Here is a 17,895-nt window from a genome sequence, read left to right as displayed (position 1 = left end):
AGCAGGGCAGTCCTTCCAGCAGCAGGGCGGTCCTTCCCGCAGCAGGGCGGTCCTTCCAGCAGCAGGGCGGTCCTTCCCGCAGCAGGGCGGTCCTTCCAGCAGCAGGGCAGTCCTTCCAGCAGCAGGGCAGTCCTTCCAGCAGCAGGCCAGTCCTTCCAGCAGCAGGTCAGTCCTTCCAGCAGCAGGGCAGTCCTTCCAGCAGCAGTGCAGTCCTTCCAGCAGCAGGGCAGTCCTTCCAGCAGCAGGGCAGTCTTTCCAGCAGCAGGGCAGTCCTTCTTCTGAATCTTCCACATGTCCAGGAGTGTTATGTTATGTTATGTTATGTTAAATGAATTTATTGAGCGCGGCTAACACCATTAGGTTTCTTGGCGTTCTGATGGAATGTTCTGAAGGTCCTCATTTCATACTAGTGTCAGCTTTTTGTGGGGAAATTCCCCAACCAACCCCAAAACTGGTTCTGGTCAGTTCTTCCCAATCCCCTGGTCTTGTCTCTAAACTGTCCAGAGTGACGAAGGCAAGGCCAGGCCTGATGTCAGTTTCCTTGTGTGAATCTTTAGAAGTGTAATTAGGGTGGGGTCCAGCTTCTCCCCAGCCATCCAATCAGGAAGGCCCTTCCCCCTTACATCCTTTGCTCAGTGTCTGGAAGGGTGTACACCAACGCCAATATGTTTTTAAGGGAGAATCAGTCGGAGCTGGGAGGCTTTGACTGCAGCATTCATTGCATCCCACATTTGACCCATTAAAGGTCATCTGATGGATGCATTGTAGGCGTAAATTACATCAGACTGGGATTGAATAAAGGGCTTTGGATGCACATCCTCGTGCACGTGGGGGCTTCCAGTGCACAGTGGGTTCCTATTTAAGACATCTCGTTCTACACAGCTGTATACACAAAGAAGGAGTCAAGACGGTAATATTATATATCAATAATTAAATGACTGCCCATTCCGACCCTATGGATCCCCCATAGGATAAATCACAGATAGATCCTATGGATGCCACAGACAAGTTCAGCTAAAGATGAAGGAAGAATCCTTAGAAGTAACAGTGCCTCGAGGTTGCAGCGTATAGTGACCTGAACTCGCCTCTCTCCAGAGGTAGTATCCTGCGCTAATCCCATTAAAAGTTCTAGAGCAGGGAAGACGGGGTTTACAGTGGCCGGGATTGTGTGTTTATTGATCCAAGGTTCTAGAGCAGCGATGAAGGGGTTTAAAGTTGAAGGTATTGCGTGTTAACCCCACCAAGGTTCTAGAGCAGTGATGATGGTGGTTACACTTGCAGGGATTATGTGCCTGTCACCCTCTGAAGTGAGGGTATGTGGGCAGAGAACTGTGGGCAGAGATCTCTGGGCAGAGATCTCTGGACAGAGATCTCCCAAAGTACTGGAGCTTATAAGCATTCATCATTGCTGATAACAATATTTCCATTACCCACTGTGTGCAGCGTAACAACCTGAGAAGGATGAAAGGTGAGTGCTGGATTTCACAGGTATGTCTTACAGGTCAGACAGATGCTGGCAGTGAGCACTTACCTCACTGAGCCATCTTGTAAACTTGAGGATATATTTTTAGAGGAGTTTGTGCTCTAAAGTTCTTTCTGTACTGGTCTCTTTACCAGTCCATTGCCTAAGCATTAAAATGTATAAACTCTGAATATTAGTGACTATTCTATTCACCTTTTCCTACCCATCACGAGCACACGGATTCTTCTCCCGTTCCTTGAGCAACCTTTGTACCTTCTTTTTGTCTAAATTAACTTTTGATCTGTTTCAAGTTTATAAAATTAAATATACTGGACTTAAACAATTCTTTGACGCTTTCGTGTTTTACATTGACTGTACGTTTTGAAAAATGCTATCTTAGATAGCAGGGTATGTTGTTGTGTTCATTGTTGGTATGTCTTACCAGTGTTTGACTTAATTAAGCAACACAGACATGATAAATCATAAATTACTCTTCTCTAAAGCAGTCGTGGACCACTTGTTCATTACCTGATTGGCTATATGTTCCTAACTAATGTGGCATCTGAATTTGTAGTGTTTTAGTAGCACACGTAACCCCTCCAGCCATGCGTGCACTATTGGGGCCAATCTCCGGCTGTGCGTACTTTATATACACAAGACTCCACCAGAAGCAGATGTAACCTGTTAGTCAGCCCCCCTCTCACTGAGCTGACCACCGCTCATAGACGACCCAATCTAAAGCACTCCGTGGACTCACATGAAGCACACTGGTCTCACTGAGCTATCTGCCTTAGAACACCCACATCCTGTCATAAGATGTTAAAGGTACTTTTGGATATCGTTCGAGCTTTGACTGTTGTGTATGAACAGTCACTCACACTGAGCTCTAGTCCATAGGCGCTGCTCTTTATACTGAATCTTATTTCAAATACAGGTCTTATGTGATGTTCATCCTTTGTTCCTGTAGTCGTCATTGCTCTTTAATACAAAAGATGATGTGTGTGTTATTTATTACAGGTGTAAAAATGTGAAGATTCAGAGCCCAGAGATGGTGGTGAAGAGTTATAAAGGTAAATATCATTGTGACGATTAGCTCTGTATGTTATGGTTCATGAAAATGATGTGGTATGGTATGGTTTTGTGTGGTATGGTATAGAATGTTATGTTCGTATGGTATGGGATAGGAAGGGATGAGATTGTGTATGGTAAGGTATTGTATGATTTGGAACATTACGAGTGGATGGTGTGGTGTGGTGTGCTATGGGATGGTATCATGGTGTAATATGGTATGGTGGGATGGTGTGGTGTGGATTGGTGTGGTGTGCTATGGAATGGTATGGCATGGAATGTTATGGTGGTATGGGATGGGGTAGGAAGGGATTAGATGCGATTGGATGGTGTGGATTGGAGTTTTATGGAATGGTATGGTATGGCGGTATGGTATGGAACGTTATAATGGGATGGTGTGATGTGATATGGGCTGGGATCATAGTAAAATATGGGATGGCATGGAATTGCACCTCAGAATTTGGCATGTACTGCATAACTCATTCTGTATTCCAGAGTTCTAGCTCCAACAGTGACCTAACACATGCTTCTACAATGACCCAGCACATACTGACCTAGGGCATGCACCTACACTGACCCAGCGCATGCACCTACACTGACCTAGCGCATGCACCTACACGGACCTACAGCACATGCACCTACACTGATCTAACGTATGCACCTATAGTGACGTAGTGTATGAACCTACACTGACCTAGCACATGCACCCACGCTGGCCTAGCGCATATTTCTACTCTAATGTAGTGCATCCATCTACAATGCAGTGTAGTGTATGACTGGAACTGTATACCTTGGAGTAGATCTGTCATTCTGTACCATCAAATGCAGTGTTCTGACTGGTACTGTATACCTTCGAGTAGCTCTCTTGCTCTGTATCATCTAATTATAGAGTACTAACTAATACAGTATGTCTTAGATAAATCCTGTTTTCTGTACCATCTAATGCACTGTACTGGCTAGTACTGTATACCTTGGAGTAGTTTGCCATCTTATGCGGATTACTAGCTTCTACTCTATGCCTTTGGGGTAGCTCTGTCACTCTTCACCATCTAATGCAGTGTTCTGACTAGTACTGTATACTTTCTAATAACTCTCTCGCTCTGTCCCATGTAACGCAGTGTACTGACTAGCACTGTATACCTTCTAATAACTATGTACCATGTAATGCAGTGTACTGACTAGTACTGTATACTTTCTAATAACTCTGTACCATGTAATGCAGTGTACTGACTAGTACTGTATACTTTCTAATAACTCTCTCGCTCTGTCCCATGTAACGCAGTGTACTGACTAGCACTGTATACCTTCTAATAACTCTGTACCATGTAATGCAGTGTACTGACTAGTACTGTATACTGTCTAAGAACTCTCTCGCTCTGTCCCATGTAAAGCAGTGTACTGACTAGCACTGTATACCTTCTAATAACTCTGTACCATGTAATGCAGTGTACTGTTTAGTACTGTATACTTTCTAATAACTCTCTCGCTCTGTCCCATGTAACACAGTGTACTGACTAGCACTGTATACCTTCTAATAACTCTCTCACTCTGTACCACGTAATGCAGTGTACTGACTAGTACTGTATACCTTCTAATAACTCTCTTACTCTGTACCATCTAACGCAGTGTACTGACTAGTACTGTATACCTCTAGTACCTTTCCTTCCCTGCAGCATCCATTGCGGTGTACTGATTACTACTGTATACCTTTGAAGTATTTGAAGTAGCTTTGTCACTCTGTACTGACTAGTAAAGATCACCTTCTAGCACCTCTGAGATGCACCCCAGCTGCAGAACATTTGCCCCAAGATTTCTCATCCTTTTCTACCTGAAGGACAGCTGTCGAAGCCTGATTTATTTTTGAGAAGCAGCTTCACCACTTGTGAGCCTTTTCTTTCCTCGTAGTTCTTGCTTCTGCACTAACTTTGCTGCTTTGACTCTTATTTTCCAGTAGTGGGGAAACTTCCAGTAGTAAGGTTGGATCTAATTGTAATAAGGGTTTGCTTATCATGTCACTATTTATTCGACTGGTGTCCTTTTTAGGTCTCGCGACCTATCAATGCGCGCAAGCGCATTGAGCGGAGCGAGAATTCAAGTGCTCAAAATCCTTGTGAAACCACGGGCTTTTTGCTGCGGTTTTCTTCGAGTTCACGTGGCCACAGGCACGCGCTTTTGGGCCATAAACTTGCATTTCTCCTCCCCCTCCCCAGCCAGCTTCCCCCAGGCCGTAGCAGCACTCCTCCCACACCTTTGAAGTGAAGCTTAGCTTCACTTCAAAAGCCCCTGCTGCTTCACACCGGGTCGCATTTCTCCTCCCCCCTCCCCTTCTCTGCCTTCCCTCCGTCTTGTTTTTTTTGCTGTTTCCATTTAACCGGCTCTACATGCCGAGCTGTGCCCGCAATCTTTTACCCAGAGTAGATGCTATGCAGGAATGTCAGTAGAGTGGTTATTCTAATCAAAGCACATAGTTACCTTTTGTAGAACCTTCAGTACCGTCTCACTGTTTTTGTGCTCACTGTACTCTGATATAGCAGAAATTCGCTGTGTTGACCCGAACATTCAAAAGAATAAATATGGATTTTAACTTCTTAGCTGCATAAGTGAGTTTGTTTCAAGCGCTATGCAAAACTTCAAAATCAAACCTTTTACATGTAGTGTGTCTCAAGTACTCTCTTTTACACAGTGTTACTTGGATGTTCCCCATTCCAAAGACTCATGGTTTTCATGTAAACTTTTATTTTTAATGTGCAGCAAAATGTGTAGCTGCACCTAGCATATACATCGGATTACCGTATTCCACAGTGGAGGTGTAGCTGCACCTAGCATGCACATCTGATTACCGTATTCCACAGTGGAGGTGTAGCTGCACCTAGCATGCACATCTGATTACCGTATTCCACAGTGGCGGCGTAGCTGCACCTAGCATGCACATCTGATTACCGTATTCCACAGTGGTGGCGTAGCTGCACCTAGCATGCACATCTGATTACCGTATTCCACAGTGGCGGCGTAGCTACACCTGGCATGCACATCTGATTACCGTATTCCAAAATGGTGATGTAGCTACACCTAGCATGCACATCTGATTACCGTATTCCAAAATGGCAATGTAGCTACACCTAGCACGCACATCTGATTACCGTATTCCAAAATGGCGATGTAGCTACACCTAGCATGCACATCTGATTACCGTATTCCGAAATGGCGATGTAGCTACACCTAGCATGCACATCTGATTACCATATTCCACAATGGCCGCATTGTGACTTTTTTTCTGCTCGTGCTTTGCAATGAGGTTATATTGCAAAATTATTTTCTAGACAACGATTGAGTGTGATTGGTGCAAGTGTTACAATTTTATTGTCCTCTCATGCAGAAGTAAGAGACATGAACTATATTTTAAGAGGGAGCGTTTTTTCTTAAAACCGAAATATCCTTATAATTACTGAATCAGATCGATTATCTCTTTAGAGAGATGTTTTGCCCCCTGCGGTTCAGACGCAATGGTTGTAATATTTTACTTATTGTATGGTTCAAGCATAAGGTTTATTTTCACCTCTCATTAGAATGAGTGCCTGAGGTACATGAATCAGAGCAATAGTATATTTTGAATTATTGATTGTTGACTTGTCCTGCCAGAAGCTTTCCACCTATTATTAGCCATTTAGAAAATAAAACAAAAAAAGCGTTGTTTTGTACTGCAATGTGATGTACTGCGGGGTGATGTTCGGGCCAATGGGAAGCAACACAATCACAATGCAAAAGGCTGCGATGTGTTTCTTCACGATCTAATGGACGGGGCGACGTCATAGACGCGGTGTTACAGCGCGCGATCAGTGTGACCGCGATGTATCGTCATACATCCTTAAGGAAGCCGCTCCTTGCTCCTACACCAGTTACTTTGTTGTAACATTAATGATTTCGGTATGATAATTAGTTGAGAGTATGTGGGGAGCAAATCGTGGATGGAGTGACAAACATATTGTTAGGATGTGGGTACTTACTCTCGGGTACTAGAGCGACCATGCAGTTCTTTTGCTTGCTGCGTCATCGCACAGCGGCACCAGCCATACCACTCACCATGGGACGCCAGCTTACTCAGCACAACTTACTCCCTCTTGCCGGTCATCACAACAGAGGCTGCAGGGCCTTCATTTTCCGGGCGCCGCCAGCCTCGCTTCTCATCCCCCACCGCACTTTACTTTTTTGTCTGTCACAGGTGCTGGATGGGGGTCCGCCACCCAGTGGGCTTCTGGGGTGATCTCTTCACTTCACGCAGGCACTTCTGACAGCCCAACTGCTTACTGTTCAGACCGTTGGGCTCATCTCTCACCCGTTGGGTCACTGGGTCGCCTCCAGGTCTGCCACTGCTTCTTGCTATAGGTGGGGGTGCTTTTCGGTGCAGCAAACGCCCCCGCCCAAGCAGCATAACGTGGCTCCCGCCCACCTGCATACGGGTCCGTTCTGACTCAACGCCAATGAAATGTTGTGGGGCCATAGGCCCCCATGAATTAAATGTAACAACAATGACGCAGTATTATAGTAGGTAGAACTGGCCCTGGAAACTTGTGCACGGCCCCTTTTATTAACATGGTTTCCTCAGGAGGTGGAGGCTTCTACCACCATGATTTGTGGTAGGGTGTTGGGTGTCCCCTGGGGCAGGGAAATGGAGGTGAGCAATGGTCATGTTCACAGAAGGCCCTGCATAGCGTAAGCTGCTTCTCTGCCTTTGCGCCAGCTTCCATAATACATCAGAGGCAAGTTGTTTCCTTCATTTGCATGGGGCTCCATGCAAATGAGGGGATGCCCCATTAGAATAGTGCCTGCACTATATGTACGCCGGCATTACTTGTGTTACAGAAGGCACTGCACAATTGTCTGTGGCCCCTTCTGTAACAGTACAGTGCGATGCATGCCTGAAACAAGCACTGGCATTGCCAATAGGTATCGCATTTGGAAAGTTGGAGCTATTGGTTTTGTAAATGACATTTTATATTTATATATTGTTATTGACAATGCCAATAACGATATATAAATATAAAATGTCATTTACAAAACCAATAGCTCCAACTTTCCTACTGCGAGACCTATTGGCAACGCCAGTGCTTGTTGATCACTGTGAGTATCTGCCGCCTGAATTCGGTCCAGCTCCTCTCCCAGCGTGTTAACTGATTCTGTTCTGTTAGCGGCTATTTTTTAGGTCTCGCCTCGGCAGCTCGCGTGTGCTGCCCTAGGAGGGCCTTTAACCATCGGTCTTAACTTTTCAAGCGCTGCACTCGGGCTTGTGGCGGCATTCACCTTGTGGGATCGAGCAGCGACGTGCCACAAGCACAAGTGCAGTGCTTGAAAAGTGAAGAATGCGCGAGCACGCACGCACAACTCCCGGGCTTGTTCTGTTAGTTGCTTTCCCCTTTAAGCAGAGAAAAGTGTGTGTATAGATTTACCACATGGCAGCGTGAGCAAGCGGAGAGCGGCTTGGAAACATGAGGCGGCATACCCAATCACCTCCAGCCTCTGACGGCGTGTTGCTGGGCTACCGAGTACATCGCCTGCACTCCCAGGTGAAACATTTGCACCCTTGCTTGTGTTGTGTGTGAGCATTTGAAGAGTAGCGGTGCTGTCCCACATCATCCTGACCAAGTATACAATGGCGTTGTACTACTTTGGCAGAGTTTGGGACTATTTTGGAATGTATTTATGAGCGCTTTTCACAAGCGCAACTGTTTATCGTAAAGTCACTTTTCACAACCACTACTGTGCGCCCGCCCACTTTTTGTGCATGCCGCTCTGCATCTTTCCTCCCTCCTCTTGTGCTACGTGTCCCTTCGTCTAATTACCGCCCCCGCTTTTTGCTCCTCTTATGTTGTTCATCCCTTCTGCCATTAGCGTACCTTCCCCTTTCCTGTGGCCGTAGCGGATCTGCCAAACAGGCTTGGTCAGGGAGGCCTTTTCAAGTTGAATACAATATAGACCCCCGCAGACGCACCAACCAAGATACGAGATGTCCATTAACTTGATTAGGATTCTCTAATTGTGACTGATTGGCATATGCAGCGGTAGTGCTGTGGACTTCAGGCAATATTTATATATGTGATTTTCTTTTTGCTTGTGTCACGGCGCAAGGTATTAAACAGTTATTACGTTCATGTACCAGACCGAGGTCAAGACAAAGAGTCACTGTACATGATGCACAGCTTCTTGTTTATTGTCTCCGTTTCTGGGACACTTTAGCATCCAAGTCGGGAGCTTCTTGACAGGATGGTTGTTCTGAATGGACAGATGACGTGATACTCCCTTAAGTGCGGAAGTCACTTTGCAGCAATTTCCACAGCTTTATTAGTTTCCAAGATAGACTGATTCATTTTACCACACACAAGTGACCCCTGAGTGCCTGCGAAAGTTGGTTTAGGGATCATAATGAAAGACTTATTCACAAGGGGTAAAGGTTCGAATCCCTGCAGTCCATTCTGTTGATCAATAGCTTTGATTGCAACGATTTGACTACCAGGCATTGGCACCTTTTGCAAGTTATGCAAGCTCATACTGACCTGTTGCTGTTCACAGATTCGGCTATGGGCAGAATCATAGACATCAATACACCAAAATGGAAGGTGTACCGGAAGTGACATCACACATCCTTTGACCTTAATGACATCACATTAGGGGACGTATATGACTACTACTGACTCCAAGCCATATTGAATAGTGGCACGGCTCATGGTCCTCCATGCTAATTCAGCATCATGTCAAGGGAAACAGTGATGTGGCAGTCTCCAGCTGTGATAATTGAGAACACGAAAATGGTGAAAGGACAAAAAAAACACAGAGTACTCTTTCAAGGAACTTGGTTCCTTTGTTCATGCAGTACATAATGCAGGAAATTGACATGCAACCCATCTCTATGTGTGGGTGTGCAACTCTGATCATGCCAATGTCCACAATTCTTCATTCTTCAGGAAGTGGCTTAGTCAAACGAAGGTGTACTCCAGCCTTCCTGCTCCATCGAAGTATAGGTGATTTCACACAAGATGCATACACTTGGCGTTCCATTGGTTTCTGGAGGGAGGGAGGATGAGAGATAGGAGAGCAGTAGAGGAAACAGGTAGGAAAAGGACAGATATCAGTTCTGACTACTAGTAAACCCTGCTGATAACTGTAGGGTCTAAATAAATACAGGACTCCTCCCAACATGGGTGTGCTCCTCCCATCATATAATTAAGATCTACTCACACATACATTTGGTACTAGTTAGGCTAGCCATGATAAACCACATGGATTAACACAGGAAAAGCTGGTAATCGTTCTCTGCATGGTTTGATCAGCTGCTACTAGTCGTTGTCTTGGCCGATTCATGGGGCTGGTCGTCGTTTTGAGTGTATCCTACCACACATCAGTGAGACACCTTCCGAATCATGTACAGCACCCATCAGGAGACTTGTTACCCGGATCTCTTGCCCAAGAAAATGTGTGGAGTCGTTCAATTGAAAGAGGGATCTACTGAGCGGTGACCCTGGGCCCAGAGCCCTGCTCAAGGCCTCACGCATGGTCACAGATGATCTTAATGGTGATATTACATCACTATTGACATTTTTGATGATTTCACTAAAATCATGTTTGCTGACAGTGGGAATATTGCTGTTTAATTGAGTGACCATTGCAGGGACATCTACATGTTGTGGTAGTGCAACCTTCTCGCTCATTTTAATGTCTGATTATGTGTATTGGTGGAGTTTCAAAGACATCAAGCATTATCTTTAATCAGTCAAGATATTGGTTATGAGTGACTTATTGACGAGTGTAAAACAGACTTTTTTGCTCAGGCTTTATTGTTAACTGCAGCAATACATTGTTTTGATTGTTTTCCAAGCTGCCTTAAACACTGATCTTGAATAAGGGAATAAACAGGGCATTTTCTAGTCAGCCTAAGACTTGCTACCGATCGTGTTTTCACACAACTGCCCCATGTGTAACAACACTGAAGGGAACATTTTCTGTTGAGGTACAGTTTTTACTGTTCATCACTGTATTTGTGTTTGAAAGAAAAGATATTAAAATAAAAGTAAATATCCCATCATTCAACAAAAAATGCCATTCCACATAATTACACTCATAACACACAATCTCACTCCACATAGTTCCAGTACACTCAATACCACATAATTACTATCTGCATAATTCCACTGCACGCCATGCCACATAATTCCACTACACAAATCCACTCGACACAATTCTGCAACTAAAAATTACAATCCAACCCACATTATTCCACTACACAGCACATGCATACACGCACATAAAATGTGTTTTACACAGGTAAAGCACATTGCCATTTACAATGCCATAAGCTCTAACCCAAACAAACGCGAGACCTATTGCATTTCCAATGCTTGTATTTGGTTTTCCCTGTAAGATGAATGAATGAATATACAGCTACATAACAAGAGCAGCTTTGTTTTCATTAAATCATTAATGCTCGAAATATTTGTGCAAAAATGAACCCCTTTGTGGTCGATGCTAAAACAAATTCAGTTTGGGATGGATCCCTAAAGACATTTACTAATTCAGTGACAGCTCGGCTTGTAATGCGGGTTTACCCAGCGTGAATTTAAAGCCCAAACAGCAATCTTTTTTATTTTGATATCTCTATCGGTATTTCATATAAATAATATAACAGCAGTGACACGATGTCACACAAGGCCCTTTTCTGTTTCTCGATAGCGCATGGTATATTCCCCTAATGGGAGCTTCTTTGTTATTCACATGCAAGGGACTTAAAGCTTGAGTATATCATCACTGCCATTTGCTTTCACGCACACAAAGCAAACGCCGGACCAGCCTACCCTAACAGCAGACTCGGCTTCTACACCCCCACGTGCCAGCTCAGTTCCGCCAGCCTCGCCCTCGCCGCTATCCCCCGCATCCAACGAATGACCTCCGGCGGCAGATTCTTCTCCTACCTCGCCGCCAAGACCTGGCACACCCTCCCTACCCACATACGGCAGACCCAAGACCTACTCGCCTTCAGAAGACTCCTCAAGGCCTGGCTCTTCGAGCAGGAGGAGCCCCCCTCCCCCTTCAGCGCCTTGAGACCCTCACAGGTAAGTACCGTGCTCTACAAGTACTCTGAATGATTTCAAGGTGCCTCAGCACTGACAAAAGTGCACATAACCCGGAAACATCCCACAAGGTTCGTCTTCATAGTAGACATGTGTTGCAGCATTTTTTATGTCATTTCTTTTTTAATACAGATGTTCAATTATACATAATATAATCCTAATTATATATAAGCTAACAGAAATGGCAATAGCTCTTGCTAAACACTTATAAGGTCCCAAAGGCGAGACCTATTGGCTATTCCAATGCTTGTTTTTAAAATTGGGTAGACTTGACCAGACTGACTAGCATGCGATCCACTCTTTCCCAAAATGTGACTTTTTGCTATGTGCTTTCATAAGCCCCTTACGCTGTCTTTTAGTCGGTTGTGTGATGTCTTCAAGTGGGTTGCACCTTAATAAAGTATGGATAATATGGGTTACTGGTTCTCCCAGATCTATACTAGTTTTGTGAGGTGGACAAAGCAGAGAGACACCACAGCTTTCAGTTCTTCTGTGGCAGCTGCTAGTTAACGACCTTTCGGTTCCACCTCGCTGCTGTTCCGAAATTACTTCACTTGGCTCCTCTGTAACCTTTCCTAATTGTGTTGTTTTTTTGGGAAGGAACTTTATTATTTGGAGCACAATTGTCGGAATTGGTTGGTGTGGTAACATCCACTGTTCTTGGAGATGTCTTTAACTGCAGCTTAATGTCGTCCAAAACAGAGTCTACTAATCCAGGGAGCGATGCCAGTTTATCTAAAACTGGACTGCAGACACAAGCAGGAACATATTGTGTGTCAACTTGTGCCCTCTGGAATGTAGAGAGCTTTTGTATTGAATAAGTCCACCTAGATGTCTGACTTACTAGACTGGTACGGTAAGGCTTCGATGACAGTTTGAAATGAACTAAGCAAAATATCCCACGTATTGTTGTCGTTTCCTCTCCGACAAGGGGAGTGGCGGTCCAGTACTTCAGCTTGTCGGGAGATGTCTGGAGACAGTGATAAGGGGGGGGCAGCCAGAGGTATTCCTTCTCCCTGTATCAACACAGGCTTTGCCTGTGGCTCCACCTGCGAGTGGAAAGGTCTCATCCAATTGAGTCTTCCTCCAGAACTCGAATGGAATTCGACAGCCCTATTAGAGAAATACCATTAATAATTTACTGTTTTGTTCCCTGGACAGGATCCTTGCCGTCCAAGCCTGAAAGTTGAGGCTTAAAGCTGTTATCGTTGGAATTAAATGGTTGGTGCACCTCAACTATCACTTGCCTAACCTTGCCCTTTGTCAGGACAGTGTTTGGCTCTATTACACATTTAGCCGCCAGTGGCCATTGGAATTAAGAACCAATCGCTCAGGAACTGTATCCAGCTCAGACGGCAAAATCCCTAAGTCATTCTGGCTTTTCAATGAGCTCAACACCTGAGTTTACCATCTCTCCATGGCTCGGAAGCTCCTTTTTGCTCAGTCCTCCCAGTGGAAGGCAGATTTTTTAGTTTTAATTTCTGCGGAGGGAACAGATTTTAAAGATATCTTCGGAGTTTTGGGTGTTATTTCGGAAAAACCAGGTTAAAATGCACTTAGCAGGCTTGTAATCCACTTGCCTTGTTGTGATATGTAAGTAAAGCAGTCGCTGGATTCTTTAAAAAAAACAAATTTCGTCTCCATTTCCCTCTTTACTATTTTGCTGGTAGTTTGAACCTCTGCTATAATTGAAGAAAATCCCCTTCTTGTTCAATCAATCAAATAAACTTTATTCGGTTTCACAAAAGTAAACCATAAGCGGTACCCCCTTCTTGTTTTGTTGTAGCCTCTGCTTGCGTGGGTTTCATTTTTTTTAATATCAACCGATTGGAACACTTTTGTCTACGCCGAGCAGCTATTGGCCTGTTCTTTCTGAGCTCATAGTGGGCCTATCAATCTCGCTATACTGAGTATCTAAATTTACGCAGTAAATATAATAGCCGTCATGTGGTGAGTACCTTTGCGGGTTTTCCACTTTATGCGCTGTCAGGAACTATATCCAACTCAGACTGCAAAATCCCGGAGTCATTCTGACTTCAATGAGCTCAACACCTGAGTTTACCTTCTCTCCATGGCTCGAAAGCTCCTTTTCGTCCAGTCCTCCCACGGGAAGGCAGGTTTTTTAGTTTTAATTTCTGCGGAGGTAACAGATTTTAAAGATATCTTCTGAGTTTTGGGTGTTATTTCGGAAAAAACAGGTTAAAATGCACGTAGCAGGCTTGTAATCCACTTGCCTTGTTGTGATATGTAAGTAAAGCAGTCACTGGATTCTTTAAAAAAAAAAGAATTTCGTCTTGATTTCCCCCTTTACTATTTTGCTGGTAGTTTGAACCTCTGCTATAATTGAAGAAAATCCCCTTCTTGTTCAATCAATCAATCAATCAATCGATCAAATAAACTTTATTCGGTTTCACAAAAGTAAACCATAAGCGGTACCCCCCTTCTTGTTCTGTTGTAGCCTCTGCTTGCATGGGTTTCATTTTATTTAATATCAACCGATTGGAACACTTTTGTCTACGCCGAGCAGTTATTGGCCTGTTCTTTCTGAGCTCATAGTGGGCCTATCAATCTCGCTATACTGAGTATCTAAATTTACGCAGTAAATATAATAGCCGTCATGTGGTGAGTACCTTTGCGGGTTTTCCACTTTATGCGCTGTCATGGACTTAAAGATTACACTGCGCACCCCACATAACCACAAGATGGTTACTTCAACACGCAAAGTCAGACACAAGTCTTTGCCCCAGCAAGGCTATTAGTGGGAGTTTTTTTTTTCACTGGGCCACTGGCGTGTTGGACCGTCACCTACAGGTGCAGACATCCGAAGGAGCATGCGGCACCGGCCTTGTGCGGAGATTACTGCAGCACTGGCCAGACCTGCAACCAGTGGCGTAACGAAAGTTGAGGGTGCCTCCCTGCAAGTTACATGGAGGGGACACATTCTGCATTTAATCCGGAGCTCTCAGGCCTGAGTACTGTGCTGAGGGGCCCCCTGAAGCCCAGGTTCCCCCTGCACCATGGGGGCTGCGTGGGCCTTTGTTATGCCACTGCCTGCAACCACCTGCCTCCTGGGTTCTTAAGTATAATCCCCAGCTCTAGTTGCTTCCAGTGTCACTTCCTTCTTCTTGCCCCTGTGTCCTCGCCGGTTCACCAGCCACACTTCTGGGACTATCCTGAATATCCCAGCCGCAAAGGGGCCGAAGCTGAACGGAGCGAGCCTGAGCTTGGTAAATGTCCCACGCAGGGCCACACTACCGCTACTGCTGCCCACGCCAATGTCTTGCTGCTGGAGCCCTTCTGCTGAGACCTCTCTGCCAAGGGACCGCTAGGACCGCACAGGGAACTTCCTCTTCGGAGCGGAGTCGTGGGGGTGCCAGTGCACGCTGGTACAAGCTCTGAGCTCTAGCAATGCACCCAGACCGGAGCAAGGGCCGGAGGCCCACAGGAGCTGAGCCTCTCCGATCCGCTCCTGGGATTGCGGTGCATCCTTGTATCACTCGTGTCACTCATTACCATCTAATACAGTGCACTGACTAGTACTGTATACCTTCTAGTAGCTCTCCTACTCTGTACCATATATTATATAGCACTGACTAGTACAGTACACTTCGGAGTAGGTCTCACACTCTGTGCCATCTAATTTAATGTACTGACTACAACAGTTTACCTTCTAATCGCTCTGTCACTCTAACATTTTTATGCTGTGTACTGACTAGTACAGTCCACCTTCTAGTAGCTCTCTTACTCTATCATCCGATGCAGTGTACTAACTAGTACCGTTTACCGAAGTAGCTCTGTTGCTCTATACCATATATTATATATTACTGACTAGTACAGTACGCCTTGGAATAGCTCTGTCACAACTAATCCAGTGTGCTGACTAGTACTGTCTACCTTGGAGTAGCTCTGTTGCTCTGTACCAACTAATCTGGTGTACTGGCTAGTACAGTTTACTTTCCGGTAGCTCTCCTACTCTGTACCATATATTATATAGTACTGACTAGTACAGTACGCCTTGGAATAACTCTGTCACAACTAATGCAGTGTGCTAACTATTACTGTCTACCTTGGAGTAGCTCGGTTGCTCTGTACCAACTAATCTGGTGTACTGGGTAGTACAGTTTACCTTTCAGTAGCTCTGTCACTCAATACCATCTAATGCAGTGCGCTGACTAGTACAGTACACCTTCGAGTAGATCTGTCACTGTGTACCCTCAAATGTACTGTACTGACTAGTACTGTATACCTTCTAGTAGCTCTCCCACTCTATACCATATATTATATACTACCATCGAAGGCAGTGTAATGTGTAGTACTGTAGACCTTGGAGTGTGTATTTCATTCTTGGCCATCCAATGCAGTGTACTGACTAGTACAGTGTACCTTCCAAAAGCTCTATCAGTCAGTACCATCCAGTGCAGTTTACTGATTAGTACTGGGTATCCTGGAGTAGCTCTGTTACTCTGTGCCAGGTAACACAGTGTACTGACTAGTACTGTATGCCTTGGAGTAGCATTGTCACACTGACCATCCAGTGCAGTGTACTGCCTTGTGCAGTACACTTTTAGTACCTCTGTTACTAAGTGCGATCTAATGCAGTGTACTGACTAGTACTCTATACCTCCTAGAGGCTCTCTCACTCGGCGCCATCTAATATAGTGTTATGACTAGTACTGTATTCCTTCTAGTAGCTCTCTTCCTCTGTACCGTGTAATATAGAGTACTGACTAGTACAGTACTCTTCTTGTATATGTTACTGTGTGGTAGTGTGGTGTAGTATGTGCTGAGAGGTGCAGTGTAGGGTGTAGTTGAATGCATTGTCTATGTAGTGCAGTTTGCTGTTCGGTGTAGTGTGTGCTCTAGATGAATGTGCGCTTTAGTGTAGTGAGCGGTCTAGTGCTGCGCGCTTTAGTGTGTGCTCTAGATGAATGTGCGCTTTAGTGTAGTGAGCGGTCTAGTGCTGCGCGCTTTAGTGTGTGCTCTAGATGAATGTGCGCTTTAGTGTAGTGAGCGGTCTAGTGCTGCGCGCTTTAGTGTAGTGAGCAGTCCAGTGCTGCGCTCTCTAGCGCCGCGGGGTCCTTCCAGATGTGGTTTAAATTAATCATATGTAAAACAGAAGCAGTAATTGCAGCCTTTATTTGCGTCATTAAATCTCTAATTGTGAATCTCTTCTCTGCAGTGATGGTGACTCTGGATCCTGACACGGCTCATCCTCGGCTCCTCCTGTCTGAGGGAGGGAGACGTGTGAGAGAGACGGACACAGCACAGCGCCTGCCGGACACCCCCAAGAGATTCACCACCTACTACTGTGTGCTGGGGAGCGAGGGGTTCACCTCCGGCAAACATTACTGGGAGGTGCAGCTGCTGCAGGAGGGGGGAGCGTGGCATGTGGGGGTCGCAGCGGAGTCTGTGAACAGGAAGGGCTTCTTCACATGGTCACCTGAGAGGGGAGTCTGGGCTGTGCGGGGGTCGGGGGGTCAGTACGAGGCTCTCACCTCCCCTGAGACCCCTCTGTCCCCACGTGAGAAGCCCCTGAAGCTGGGGGTGTATCTGGACTACGAGGGGGGGCGGCTGTCCCTGTACAATGCTGTCTCCATGGAGCTTCTCTACACCTTCCCGCAGGCCCCCTTCACACAGGGGCTCTTCCCGTACTTCTATCTCTATGGAGGAGCGGAGCTGAGGCTGGTGTGAGAGTGACTCCTCCCCCCCCCCCCCCCCTTCCTCTCCCCAACTGTCATCTACAGTTCAAAGAATCTTCAAACACCAACATTCCAAAGAATCTTCAAACACCAACATTCCAAAGAATCTTCTTCACAACGACCCTCCCACATGTTGCCATGACACCCAGAAGCCTCATGTGAAACTGACTGCTACATATCTCTTATCCTTGTACATTTTTTAAAACAAGGGCAGGAAATGTTTGCCGTGTGAATTATGCAGCAGACATCATGTAACATATGATAAAGTCTCTTTAAACTTCAAAAATGTGTATTTCTTTCACACATGGAGCTTTGACATTAATATACACATTATAGCGCTGCGCTGAGAAGGACTTATTGAAAGTGATTGTTTTTAACCATGAACTTAGAAACCAGTCATGCCCCGCCCAACAACAGTGCTAATATTAGTGACCTCAGAGGCAAGACAGTTGTCACGTGAACCCTGTATGTAACCCAGATTCAGGGCAGCTTTAGGACAGTGCGACCGGTGCAGCCGCACCTGCCCTAATCTGGGAGCAGTGATGTGTGC

General features: G+C 45.4%; 1 protein-coding gene across 1 annotated transcript in view; it reads left to right on the top strand.

Moving 5' to 3' along the window:
• The window catches only part of LOC147710146 (E3 ubiquitin-protein ligase TRIM39-like), a 145,201-nt gene extending 127,575 nt beyond the window's left edge, over positions 1 to 17,626 (top strand). The window contains exons 5-6 of the mRNA XM_086920842.1: positions 2,480 to 2,532; positions 16,826 to 17,626. Of these exons, the coding sequence (XP_086776968.1) occupies positions 2,480 to 2,532; positions 16,826 to 17,337 (565 nt within the window). The 3' untranslated portion in view covers positions 17,338 to 17,626. The remainder of the gene's footprint in view (positions 1 to 2,479; positions 2,533 to 16,825) is intronic.
• Positions 17,627 to 17,895: the final 269 nt, after the last annotated feature.

The sequence above is a fragment of the Lissotriton vulgaris genome, chromosome 5 (assembly GCF_964263255.1).
Source record: "Lissotriton vulgaris chromosome 5, aLisVul1.2, whole genome shotgun sequence".
NCBI classification, from domain to species: Eukaryota; Metazoa; Chordata; class Amphibia; order Caudata; family Salamandridae; genus Lissotriton; species Lissotriton vulgaris.
Note: the sequence above shows the minus strand (reverse complement) of the source record. Positions and strands in the feature narration are given on the sequence as shown.